This window comes from Eubalaena glacialis, chromosome 1 (assembly GCF_028564815.1).
Source record: "Eubalaena glacialis isolate mEubGla1 chromosome 1, mEubGla1.1.hap2.+ XY, whole genome shotgun sequence".
NCBI classification, from domain to species: domain Eukaryota; kingdom Metazoa; phylum Chordata; class Mammalia; order Artiodactyla; family Balaenidae; genus Eubalaena; species Eubalaena glacialis.
In genome coordinates, this window is record NC_083716.1 from 26,612,733 (window position 1) to 26,625,978 (window position 13,246).

The following is a 13,246-nucleotide window of genomic DNA, read 5'->3' on the forward strand; positions in this document are numbered from 1 at the left end:
AGAGTAGCAACTGGAAGAACATTTAATACACTGTTTGATTTTTTTTAAATGACTACAAAATGATATCTCTGGTTTTCTTTTTTTTTAATTTACTTATTTATTTATTTTTGGCTGCGTTGGGTATTCGTTGCTGCACATGGGCTTTCTCTGGTTGCGGCGAGCTGGGGCCACTCTCCGTTGCGATGCGTGGGCCTCTCATTGTGGTGGCTTCTCTTGTTGCGGAGCACAGGTTCTAGGCTCGCAGGCTTCAGTAGTTGTGGCTCATGGGCTCTAGAGCACAGGCTCAGTAGTTGTGGCGCACGGGCTTAGTTGCTCCGCAACATGTGGGATCTTCCTGGACCAGGGCTCAAACCCATGTCCCCTGCATTGGCAGGCGGATTCTTAATCACTGTGCCACCAGGGAAGTCCTCTGATTTTCTTTTTAAATTTCCATATGAAGAAGAATTAGAAGGGAACTTTCATAGGAAATGAAAATAATTAATGTGCTTGGGTTCTGTAACTATAGGTGATTTTTCTTTCTTCTTTGGTCTTATCTAATTTCCCTTATCATTGTTATAGGATGTTATTTATACAATAAATAAAATTCAGTGATGGGAAAGAAAGCTTGGGATTTGTAATTTACGGTAAATCTCAAAACTTCTCTTACTCTGGCAAAGCCTATGCCCCTGCTATTTCCAGTACTTGATCTTAACGTCCCAGCACCTGAAGACAGCATACAGTTAATACTGAAAATGGTACTTTCAGAATGATGATGTTCGAGGGCTATAGGATTTGTAAATGCCTCAAAACACTATCCCTTCCTGACAATTTGGGACACAGTATAGCAGAGTGCTTAAGAGCAACTAGGGACTTTACTGTCAGGTATGCCTGAGTTTGAATCCCCATTTTGTCATGTACCAAACGTAACTTGGGTAAATTACTTAACTTCTTAAGGCTTATGTTTATTTATGTATAAAATGGGATAAAAATGAAATCTAACTCACGGAGTGATAACGAGGATTAATAGGGTAAATCTAGTAAGAATGTTCAGTGAATGCCTGTTAAATCTATCTATTTTTATCCTGCTTGGCTCTCCTGACTTCCTACTTTGGAGCTTTGCTGGAGGTATTTTCTGGGCCTCTCCATTTAATTAATTAATTAGTTTAGTTTGCATCCATAGATAAGAATTACCAGCTCAGTTTCAGGATGCTGTGCTAATGTGAAAATCTGGTGATTGGGAATCATCTGCTCCTTCCCTAGAAGTTGCCCTGTCTTTTTCCATATTTGCTTATTGAAGTAGCCTTCTTCTTTTACTTTACAGATATATGTAATTGACAGCGCAGACAGAAAAAGATTTGAAGAGACGGGTCAGGTAAAAAATTGTTCTGTTGAGATATTTCCCAAATAATTGGGTATTCATTAATCTACTTCGTAAATGTATAAGAGTGAGGGAAGTATTTTTGTTTAACCTTTGCAGTTTAAACAAAACAGTCATTCTGGCAAGCAGGCAAAATACCACTTGCCTAAAAAGAAATTAGTTGAGAATTCTTTAAACAATTTTTCATTTAAAGCCTTTTAGTTTTAATCAAATTAAATAAATAAGATATAAGCAAATGGAACTTACCACCATGCCCAAAAGCTCTTCCCAGGCCACATAGAAATGAACCTGAGGAACAATTCACTTATCATTTCTGTGTACATTTTTCAATACCAACTTAATTGATCCGAGGGTAACTTGGACAAATTAGAAGGTATGGGAAGAAATGTGCAAGCCAAGACTAAGCTGCTCTTCTTGCCAAGCAAAGAGATAGGTATACTTTGAACCCAAATATGACTTCAAATGCAGAGTGCATGTCAACATGATTACACGATGCAATCTGTGTATGCAATTTTAAATAGAGAAGCAGTGGGCATAGACCATTTTACCCAGACTGAGTGCGCTGATAAGAAGTGAGTAGCATCATGGACCTCTTTGGAGAAGCACCTTTACATTTTATTGCAGAGTCCTTGGCCTGTGTCCTGAACTACTACACGTGGCCTTCCAAAGGTAGCAGTCCCCATGTTTAAGTTCCTTTTCCCTGGAAATTAGTTTGAGAACTCTCCAGACTCCTGGAGACAGCCCCTCTCCCTTCTATACCTTGATGATTTCTAGACCATCACTCAAGTGAAGCAATGCTAAACATGAGTTTGGAAGTGAAGGGTGTCAGATGGAGATCTGCCTCTTGAACCATCCAGTTCTCTTTGACAGCCCACGTGTCTTAAGTAGCTGAAATGTGGGTTAAGTGGGGAAGAGGTGGATCCTGGCATTTAGCTAAGTATATACCTTCTCCTGTACTTATTGCAGGCAGAGTCAACATACAGTTTAGATCCCAACCAATAACCTAAAAATCAGAGACCTTGCCAGATGGACTAATGCAGTTACTTTAGGATGTGAGTTTAATGAAGTGTAATGCACATGCTTGCACGTTTTGGAGACAGAGATTGATGAAACAGAATTATAGTCTCTAAAGCAATTGTCATTTTTAGTTCAAATTTTAAAATATATATGTATATGTACATATACATACATATATATGTATGTATATATGTATATGTATGCATATCTATGCATTGAAAGTTACTTGCAGATAGTAACGTTGGGTAAGTTTTAAATGTCTAACCACAATTTGGGTTCTCCCTTGAACAGTATTTCTCAAAGTATGATTTACGAATCCCCTATAAAAGAACTACCTGGGGAACTTGTTAAAAATGCAAATCCCTGGACCCTGGCTTAGACTTTCCAAAGTCAGGATCTCTGGGGCAAGCCCAGGAATTTGCCAGGGGATTCTTCCACAGGCTTAAGTTTGAGAACCACTGCCCTTGAAAGTTGCTAGTTGATCAGCTTAACTTATTTATTTCTGATTAGAAATGCATGATTAAATATCATAGATTTCATCCTCCCCTCCCCATATATTCCCAAAATGATCCAGGAACTAGCTGAATTACTGGAAGAAGAAAAGCTAAGTTGTGTGCCAGTGCTCATCTTTGCTAATAAGCAGGATCTGCTCACAGCAGCCCCTGCCTCTGAAATTGCAGAAGGACTGAACCTGCACACCATCCGTGACCGAGTCTGGCAGATCCAGTCTTGCTCGGCTCTCACGGGAGAGGGCGTTCAGGTGAGGTTACTGGAGGGCTTGGTCACCTGGCAACACGGCAGCCAACCGAGGTAGCCTGTCTCATTGGTTGGGCGGATCTAGATAGAAAAAGATATGAAACAAATAACCTTTGATGGGCAGATGAACCATTCCAGGATGTGAAAGGCCTGGAGGAGTTTGATTCTTTTCTGCTTAGCAACCAATCCGATATCATTAGCTGTTCCAAGAAAGCCACAGATAAACCACCCCACACAAGTGACAAGCTACCCCACTGGGGAGGGGGTTCGGAATGGAAGAATTCAAAAACGCTTTCCGACTCTAGGATTCTTTGGTGATTGGGTTGGGGGTTTTGTGTTGCGTCTGGTATTACGGATGCTAAATACTTGTACTCCCAAGGTAATAGAGCCATCAACAACACACTGGTTATCCTAGAAGTGTTTTGTCTTTTCTGTTGGCTGTCTCCACTGCTGTCAGGGTTGGGGCCTGTTTCATGCTACTTCAGGTTGGTTTCCCATGGAGAAGCTTCTGCCGACCGAAAGCCTTAGGCTTTACACTGAGGAACAGTGTACCGAAGAGCAGGCTCCCCCCTCATTTGATCTTAATTTAGGGCAGAAAACAATTGTAATCCAGACACCTGAAAGGCTCAAAGAATGATCAACAGTTTCAGCTCTGATGTTTCCTACCAAGCAGCCTCAAACCAGTTGACCCTTGGGGTCAGCCCCCTAGGACCACTTCTTGATTCTGAAGCCCCCAGCGTGCTCTACACGCCTCATTTTCAACATCTGGTGTACCTGCCAGGGAGGTGACCCAGTGCTGTGAGAACCAGACAGCACTGCTCTAGGATGCTTTGGGGGACCAACAGCATCTAGAAAAATGGCATCTCCCCTCATTGCCATAGGGCATGTGTCTCTGGTGGCACGACCAGTTTGCTTTTCTGTGAACTTGGTGTGTTGGGGGATGAGCCCGAGATTTGATTCTCCATCGTTGTCCGGCAGCCTCTTTCCATTTCCCTTCTAATACTCTTCTCCCCTCTCTCAGACATTTGACACTGATTTGTCTTAAAACTGCCTGACCACTTTTATCTCAAGCAAATAATCACTTCCTAGAATTATCTCACCTCTTCCAACTGTTTGCTGCCTGTTTTCTCCCTCTTTGTTACACAAAGAGCCAGGGCCCCTTCTGTGCTTGGCCTCTGATCTGAGGGCAGACCAGTCAGCACGGAACAAGCGCCCCTGCTCCAGACTCCTTGATACCTGCCCCTCAGAAGCTCTTGGTGCGCGTGTGTGTGTTGTGCAGGCTCCCAAGTAGCCAGAGATTACCTCGGCTGTGTCCCCAAAAGGGAAGCTGGGGCCCTGTGAGTCTCTGTGAGGTGTAGGTTTAGGGAGGGGGCAGGTGTTAAGTCTCATCTCTTTCCTTTCTTCTTTCCTAGAATGTGGTTATAAAGCAATATATTCTCATTTTAATCATATCAAAGTAATACATAAAATTAAAAACTAAAAAGTTCTTTCATTTCCCCTAATCCCACTCAAGAAAGAAACTAACTACCATTAATAGTTTTATTCTTCTCAGGTCTCCTCTATAAAATTGCAATCACTTATGTGATTATGTATATCTTATCAGGTTTTGAATTAACTGGGCCATTTTCAGCTGGTCCAACAAGTATGTTACAACCCAGAATGTTTTTGAGTAGGTAAACTCTGATCATTTTATTTAGCTTCTCACTTTTAAACAAAAATCAAGTTCTGCCTAAGGTATTTCCCTCAGTTGTGCCAAAGATGGTACTCATGGGGCCTCAGGTTATTTTGGTGAGGATGAGGCCCAGGAAAAGAGAGTAGCTTTCTTGTGTTTGTACAACCCACTTCAGCAAGAGGACTCTGCCTCTCTAAATGGTTTAGAACCCAAATATAGAAAATAGAGAACATCTTGAGATTGGGGACTCTAAAGGTGGGGCCTTAAGAAAATAAATGCAGGGACTTCCCTGGCGGTCCAGTGGTTGGGGCTCCATGCTTCCAATGCAAGGGGTGCTGGTTCAATCCCTGGTCGGGGAACTAGGATCCCACATGCCATGCGGCACAGCCAAAAGATTAAAAAAAAAAAAAAAAAGCAAATTAAATCATTTAAAAAAAAGAAAAGAAAAGAAATGCATTCTGTATGCATACTCCTAAGAAAGTAGGAATTGACAGCTCTGTGATCTTTTTTCACTCTTGGCCAGAGTGTCGAAAGGAAGAAAAAGCAAAGCTGGAATTAACAGTGAGGCTCTTGTTTCTTCAGCCAGCCTTAGGCATATAAAAAGGAGGGACTAGGGTCCTCTGTCTGTCTGGTAGCTCACAGCCTCTTTTTCGGCCCAAAGATCCTGTGACTTAAAGGGAACTTCATTTATATGGCAGCTCAACAGCTGGCAACAAGCAGTCTGTCCTTTTCATCTCTGCCTGGCCGAGCGGGAGGGGTGGGGACTGGAAAGACAATGACCAGAGCTCCCTCCCGACTCCATGCTCCTCTGAGGAAGCACCCTTGACCTGGGCCAAAAAAGAGGCGGTGAGCTACCAGACAGACAGAGGGTGGGGGCAGGCAGGAATCAAGTGAGACAGTCCTGTATGGTTTGATCTTGTTAGAAAGTTCTTCCCAGATCAGGGACCTCAGCAACCAGGTTCACAGGAAATGATATCATGCGAGATCCAGTAAAGAACTGTGAGCAAGAAAAATCATGATTTTATATGGAGAAGAAATAGTTTGAAGGTCACTTAATTAGTTTAGTAGATAGTACCATGGTGTATAGAATTGGGTAGTTAAGACTGGGATTTCAAGGTTAATGAGATTAGATTATGGTTAATAGAATGATATAAATTTAGAGAATTTAACCATTATTTGAAATGGGTTATTTAATAAAAATGTTAATTAAGAAGGGAGTCTGCTGTCTGTTGTCCTTTAATGGTAACCTTTGGGGACTGGAGAAAGGTCGTGGAAACACTTTTCATTGTGAGGCACTGATCGACCATGTCCCTCTCAGGTAATACCTTTGACCTAAGCTCTTGCCCACTCAGCCAGTTTCTTGGTTTTCATTTTAAAAAGAGTCACTTAGGTGGAATTCTTTCCCTGCATTGCTTAGTTCAGGAGCAGGTCTTTTAAAGATTCTTGTTAATTAAGGCTTTAACTATTCCTAAAAATGAAAGACTTCACTAGAAAAATGTCACTTTCAGAGATTCTGTGTAAAAATTACTGAAATTCCCTAAATTCCTATTTCATCCTCCCATTCCACCCTCCCCACCCACTACCCCCTGAAAGCTGGCCAGTAATGGGCAGAGCTGCTAAAATGATCAGATGTGAAGTGGGTCAAGTATCTGGCACCACAGCCCTAATGACCCTGAAAGAAAATGTACAGAGGTTAAAAAAAAAGACCTGGAATTTCTGTTACTGTTTCAGATGTTTAAAAACAGTGTCTCTATTTACATTGTGTTTGTGTGTGTGTTTAATCAAAATGCATTTGAGAGACCTGTCCTCTACTGATAAATAACCCTCCAGTGGGTGAGTCAAGGGAACAGATCCATTAGGTGGGGAGCTATGCCCTCTGGAGTAGTCGGGCAGGGAGATCACTTCTCCTTAGCCAAGTAGCTTAAACATATGATTTGACATTATGGAAGTTAGTGATTCCTGGGGTGGATTTCACATTCTTGTTCTACCTGATATTCTGATGGCAAATACATGCAGTCTTTACCAAGACAGGCAATCCCTTGCGCTGGGTGTGGAAATTGGCTTTTGAAGTCTTCAAAAGAGTTTGGAACAGGTCTTTCTTTGCCTGACTAATGGTGACGAGGAGGCAGCCCATCATGTAATTAAAGCACGTTTTCATGGGAAACTATCGAGAGCAGAGCATAGGTAAACGGCACTAAAAGCTGAAGGAGAACATCAATCTTGGAAACTCTGGGCTATGGAGAGCCCCATAGTCCAGAGGAGTGATCAGAGGAGACCCAGTTATGTCAAGTAGATGAAGGCAGAAAGAGGGGAAACTAAACAATGTTTGGGAGGGAAAACCTGCAGCCCCTGCAGGCAGACTGCCTTGCAGACATGGAGCGGCCTCCCTCTGCACCCCGGGGCTAGGCCAGGGTTGCTAGGGCCTCTCCTAGTGGACAACATCTAGCCCGGGACTCTTCTCTTCTTTTCCCTGGGTGTCTGGAAAATAGTGAACAAAGATCTGGCTTAGAGCCAGAGAAAGATATAGAGAAATCAATCCCTCTTCCACCTGCAGACCTGAATGTGAACCCCAAACCACAGCTTTCCTTGGCTGTTGTAGTTTCAGGTGCTTGAAGACATTTCCTCCCTAGAACATTGTGTGTGTGTGTGTGTGTGTGTGTGTGTTTAATTAAAATTACACTGCATTGGAATTTCCTTTCAAAGCAGAGATCAGCAGTTTCAACCTGGTCTCTAACCTTAGTCATAACAGAGACATGCCTACACCAGTAGCTTTGAGCTAGCAGGTTATCCTGGGTATCGCTTTCCATGCCGCCCCTACCTCATGCTCATCCCTTCTTTTCACATAGCTTCCACATTCCTTGTCTTCTTTCACCAAGGAGGAGCCATGATCTGGCTCACAGAGGTCTCACCTACACAGAAAGGGCCTCGAGCAGTCTGAGCCCTGACGTGTGAGCTGTCCTTCAGACTGCCTTGCAGGTGAACACTAAACATTCACTAGCCCAGGTTCTTGTTTTTGTTTCTTTTTCCTTGATCCAAGGGACCTTTCCCTTAATATGCCAACAGAATTTCAATATATTTTTTAAATGACATTTACAACTTCTTTCTAGGCCTGAATCAGTTATTTTCAACTCCCAGTGTGTATGGAACTGCTTATCTGCAAGTCAGACCTCAGGTTTATTTTTAAATTTTCAGATCTCTCTGTAGACTAAGGAAGCAAGCTTGGGACATGCGATTCTGCTACCTCTCTGGTGCAGTGCCCTTTGTCACCAGAAAAAGTATTAATAGCAAGCAATATTTTATGTATGCTGCTTCCAGCTGCTCCTTGACCCTGGGGGCCCAGTGGCACAATGGGATAGGCTGCATTGCTCAGCAAGGGTCTGAGCTCCGTCGTCTTAAAGCAATTACTGATGTGACCGTGTAGTCCTCATGGCATTAAAAACCAGGCCCACCCAACCATGGCTGCCACTGCTCTGTTCCAACCATCGAGCAGTGATGGATGCATTGCAGAGAGATCAAATTAAGAGGAGTGCAGTGAGGTGGATGGACCTAGAGTCTGTCATACAGAGTGAAGTAAGTCAGAAAGAGAAAAACAAATACCGTATGCTAACATATATATATGGAATCTAAAAAAAAAAAAAAAAAAATTGTTCTGAAGAACCTAGGGGCACGACAGGAATAAAGACACAGATGTAGAGAATGGACTTGAGGACACGGGGCAGGGGCAGGGGAAGGGTAAGCTGGGATGAAGTGAGAGAGTGGCACTGACATATATACACTACCGAATGTAAAATAGATAGCTAGTGGGAAGCAGCCACATAGCACAGGGAGATCAGCTCGTGCTTTGTGACCACCTAGAGGGGTGGGATAGGGAGGATGGGCGGGAGACGCAAGAGGGAGGACATATGGGGATATATGTATACATATAGCTGATTCACTTTGTTATAAAGCAGAAACTAACACACCATTGTAAAGCAATTATACTCCAGTAAAGATGTTAAAAAAAAAAGAAAAAAAAAAAAGAGGAGTGTAGTCGGAGACCACTCTTCCCATAGAAAGGGCATCATGCCTTTAATCCCGAAACGGAGAGATCTGTAATCAGTAGGTTTTCACCCATATGGTTAGGGGCCGTCTTATATTTTTCCCAGCAGTTAGTAGGGAATAATATCATGACATGGTAAAATTTATTTCCTCTCCAGAAGGCCAAACAAAGCTCAGTATTTGAGGTTCAGTGTCTCTCCTTAGTCTCTAGTATTGAATTGAAGCTAATCAATTCAAATTCAGTTTCAGCGAGGTTGGTCAGGGGAGGTGCGGTGGAGGAAGAAAGGGAGGACTGCTTATGCCATAAGATTGTCAGCACTGTGAGGAAGATCCAGTACGCAGAAATTTGGTCAAACCAGTTTTTGACAATAAAGGTTCAACCATTAAACGAACCTATGAGTTCATTTCCTTTGGAAGAAGAGCAGTAACCTACTTCAAGTAAATGATCACCTTTTCTCAGTCATCTGTTTTTTTGTTTTTGGGGTTTTTTTTAAATAAATTTATTTATTTATTTTTGGCTGCGTTGGGTCTTCGTTGCTGCGCGCGGGCTTTCTCTAGCTGCAGCGAGTGGAGGCTACTCTTGGTTGTGGTGCGCAGGCTTCTCACTGCAGTGGCTTCTCTTGTTGCGGAGCACAGGCTCAAGGCGCGTGGGCTTCAGTCGTTGTGACTCGTGGGCTCTAGAGCACAGGCTCAGTAGTTGTGGCGAATGGGCTTAGTTGCTCTGCGGCATGTGGGATCTTCCCGGACCAGGGCTCGAACCCGTGTCCCCTGCATTGGCAGGCGGATTCTTAACCACTGCGCCACCAGGGAAGCCCCAGTCATCTGTTTTTAAAAAATCAAAGCCTTGCCAGATTAAGGCCAGAGTGCCGTGGCTGCTGATTTAAGCATGAGAAGCAGAAGGGTCCTCCTCTTGCAATGATGTTATCTCTAAAGAGAGAGATCCTGCTGGAGGTGGCGGGCTTGCGGAGAGTTAATACACGGGGAGCGAGGTAAACGCGTAGGATTCCACACGCACCGATACCTGGCAGCCCGGGAATCTTGAGAGCTGAGTGGCCAGAAACAGCCTCTGGCACCTTCAGAGCTGCAGCAAAGCCATGCAGGGTGCTTGGGTAGGGCTGTTCTGTCTCATGCCCCTGTATTCAGCTGGAAGTCATAAAGAAGAAAAAACTGGAATTGCTCCCTCTGCCAACTTGAGCATGAGCCCCAGCTTCTCTCTAAGGCTGAGGCAGAGCTCCTCCCCGAGCACTTGCCCGCAGTCATTGAGAAATGGTCATCAAGAGCAGGTGCTGGGGCTAGATTGCCTGGGTTCACAGCCTGCCTCTGCCACGCACTCTTCTGTGCCCCCGTTTCCTCATCCATGAGTACCTACTTCACAGTGTTGTTACAAGGATTAATTTAAAAGATATAAATTAAGTGTGTGGCCAGCCACCATGCTAAATTCTGTAAACACCACCTCAAGCCAGCCTGGCATGGACCCTTCCCTCAGGAGTCTTTCCTTGCCAGTGGGCACCTTGTGCCTGATTTTTATTGAAGAGCTATCATCGTCATTGACTGTTGCCTCCCCGACACCTCCCACCTCCAGCTCAGGTTCTCCTCTAGGTGATAACAGGAAAGGCACAATCCCCAGCCTCCAGACACTTCAGATCAGGGCGGCCTTCCCGAGCCAGAGCAGCTTAAGTCTCCCCGGCTTCCCACACTCCAGGTTGCAGGCGGCAGCTGCAGAGCCCCGGGGCCAGCGGGTCAGCTGGTGGGGCCCGACCTCTGAGCGCCCTCTGCTGGCAGGACTGTGGCTGGAAGGGTTTTGTCACCGCGGGCCCTCACACACATCTGGAGGACACTGCCCCTCGGCAGGGCTCCCCCATTTAAATCCCCTCTGCCTCCATAACAGATACCCAGGAGAAAACTGCCCCTCACCCTCCATGTTCTGCTTTGGGTTCCTGCAGCTGAGTAAATATTTTTCCTATCTCTTTGAGTGCGTTCATGTTGAGTTACATGCAGTAAAAGAAACCCACCCCCCTCTATAATCAGCCGTAAAACAAGAGGGAAAATGGTATTCGTATAGTGTGGGAACACTGTTCTTGATTTCTCTGAGAAGATGATTTTATAAAATGTTGCAAGTCTCTATAGCAGAGGAGATATTGAGGTAGGCACCTTTGATGGTGTTTGTGCGGGTTCCTGAAGATGGAAAGTGCTATGTAAGTGCTGAGCTATTCATCTTCGAATGCAAAGGGGAGATGCTTATCTTATTCATCCCTCTTTTATTTGTAAAATCTTTTTTGTCTCCTGGCAGGTGATCTTTTTTTTTTCCTGGAAACCAATTAACTCCTAAAATTAAACATGCTTCTCTTTAAATTATTCCTTTTCATAAAATGGTCTTAAAATTGGCCTCAGCTTTTCAGAGTAAGTAGCTGACCCAGTTGTAATCGGAGATGCATTCGGAGTCCACCTTCTCCCACCTCGGCATTCCCCCACCCTCATCCCCACTGCTGCCAGGTGCTGTCCACCTTTGTGCCTTCAGCTGTGGCCAGCCTCTTCTTGGCACATGCCCTAAGGTATGCTCTGGGACAGCCATCAGATTATCTGATTCTCCCACCCAAGTGCTCTGATGGCAACTGGCGGAGTTTTAATCACTGTAAATTCAGGTTATGGTCAGATTAGCCAGGAGATAGGATGCCTGCTGGTTGTTTTGAAGTGATGTATTGTTTATGGGATTAATGCTCCTAATGGCCAAGGGTGTCAGCTGATGTTTATTACTTTAAGCTGTCTCAGCTGTTCAGGTTCAACAACTAGCTCCCTGGTCATAGGAAATGCGGGGCTCTGAATGTCATGTATGCCTGAGATGTGCATGTATGACACATGCAGGGGAAAGGGGTGCGGTGCATTGCAGGAGCCTCGTTTGATTTTGTTCTGGGCTTCTGAGACCTCTGCACACCCCTGGGGGTCAGAGAGACTCTGGGGAAAGGGTGAGCATTCAGGGATGGCTGCAAAGGGCGTTGAGAAATAGGTCATCTCTGGCGGGCCTGGCATCCACGAGATATCATGCCACCTGCCAAGTGGCTGTAGGTATTGTGTGGTTTTTACCTCTGTCCTTCTCCAGCCTTCTAAGAGAGGACACTTTCAAGGTCGCTGTGCATTTAAGGGAACCTTCTCCCCAGTCCCTCTGCTTGGTAGTGCTTAAAGCTGCAAGAACCAGGCCAGGCCCCTTTAAACCTTCCCTGGTGCTGCGCGAAGAGAAATAAATGCACATTGCCCTAGTGTGTGTCTAGTAACATGCACTGCAGTTGGTTTGTTTTTCCAAAAAGAAATTTAATTTAGCGCAAGTGTACACTGTCACACTGTAAACACACTGGGGCACCAGAAAGGTGGCTTATTGAATTTAATGCCCTAGCAAAGGTCAGCTTTTAGAAGAAGCCAAAAATGGCTGGAATCTGTCCTGATAGCTCCTCAATCAGGCCTTGGATCCAGGCAGATGTGTTTATTTTTTCAGAGGGAGTTCCTGAGGACCCATCTCAAGTTCGGGCTCTGGACATTCCCCCTCCCATCTCCCTCCTGTGCTCTCAGAGGCCTCCCTCCTCCTCCTCAGGAGGTCACTGTCCCTGGTCACCCAGGTGGGCCCCTGGGAAGGCAAGCTCCATTGAGCTGGTGGTTGAGGAGGGAGGACCCAGGACCCTCGCCCTCTCCCCTCTGGGGCTGGAGTGTGTGGTGCCTTTCTTACAACTAACGCTGCCTCTCTCTGCCCATTTCCCTCAAAGGACGGCATGAACTGGGTCTGCAAAAACGTCAATGCAAAGAAGAAATAAAATCTTGACGAATGGAGACGCAGGAGCTGAGGGAGCTGAATTCTGTCCTGAAAAACACTAATTTGCTGCTTTCTGACCAAATGTTTTTCCATCTGTGTACAGCTACAGCTGTGTGAAGAGAGGGAACAACACAGTTTAAAAAGAATCCCCATTCCAGCAGTAGATTTAACTTGATCTCTGAGGTTCAGTATCATTTTTCAAATAAAGGAATTATATTATTTCCTCTGCATAATTGAAATAGTATTAAATGTCTCAAAGCACATGATTAGAAAATGAGATCTTTTAAATGAGCAAGAGATTGCATTGCAGTTTAGGCAATTCCAGTGGGCTTTTTTCTTTCAAAAAAAAGGGGGGGGGGTGGTGCTGGGGAGAGGAAGAGGAAGAAGCAGCTTAGGCTGCGGTCATTCATTTCCTGACCTGTCCTTACATTCCCCCATGGTGTTGAAACCAAGACAGTGTTTGATGGTGCTGGTCAGTGATTTTTACCATCATCCACTGAGCCAGGGTTGCAGCCTGTCTGGGTGGGAAGCTGCTGGGCTTGGGGGGGGCGGAGCGTGAATAGCAGATGATTAAACCATCTTGTCATGCAGGTAGGAGACTGTATGT

At 44.8% G+C, this 13,246-nt stretch overlaps 1 protein-coding gene across 1 annotated transcript in view; it reads left to right on the plus strand.

The window, feature by feature from the left end:
* ARL3 (ADP ribosylation factor like GTPase 3) overlaps window positions 1-12,872 on the plus strand; it is a 31,573-nt gene extending 18,701 nt beyond the window's left edge. Inside the window, exons 4-6 of the mRNA XM_061193844.1 lie at window positions 1,301-1,351; window positions 2,949-3,134; window positions 12,593-12,872. Coding sequence (XP_061049827.1) covers window positions 1,301-1,351; window positions 2,949-3,134; window positions 12,593-12,640 — 285 coding nt within the window. The 3' untranslated portion in view covers window positions 12,641-12,872. The remainder of the gene's footprint in view (window positions 1-1,300; window positions 1,352-2,948; window positions 3,135-12,592) is intronic.
* Window positions 12,873-13,246: the final 374 nt, after the last annotated feature.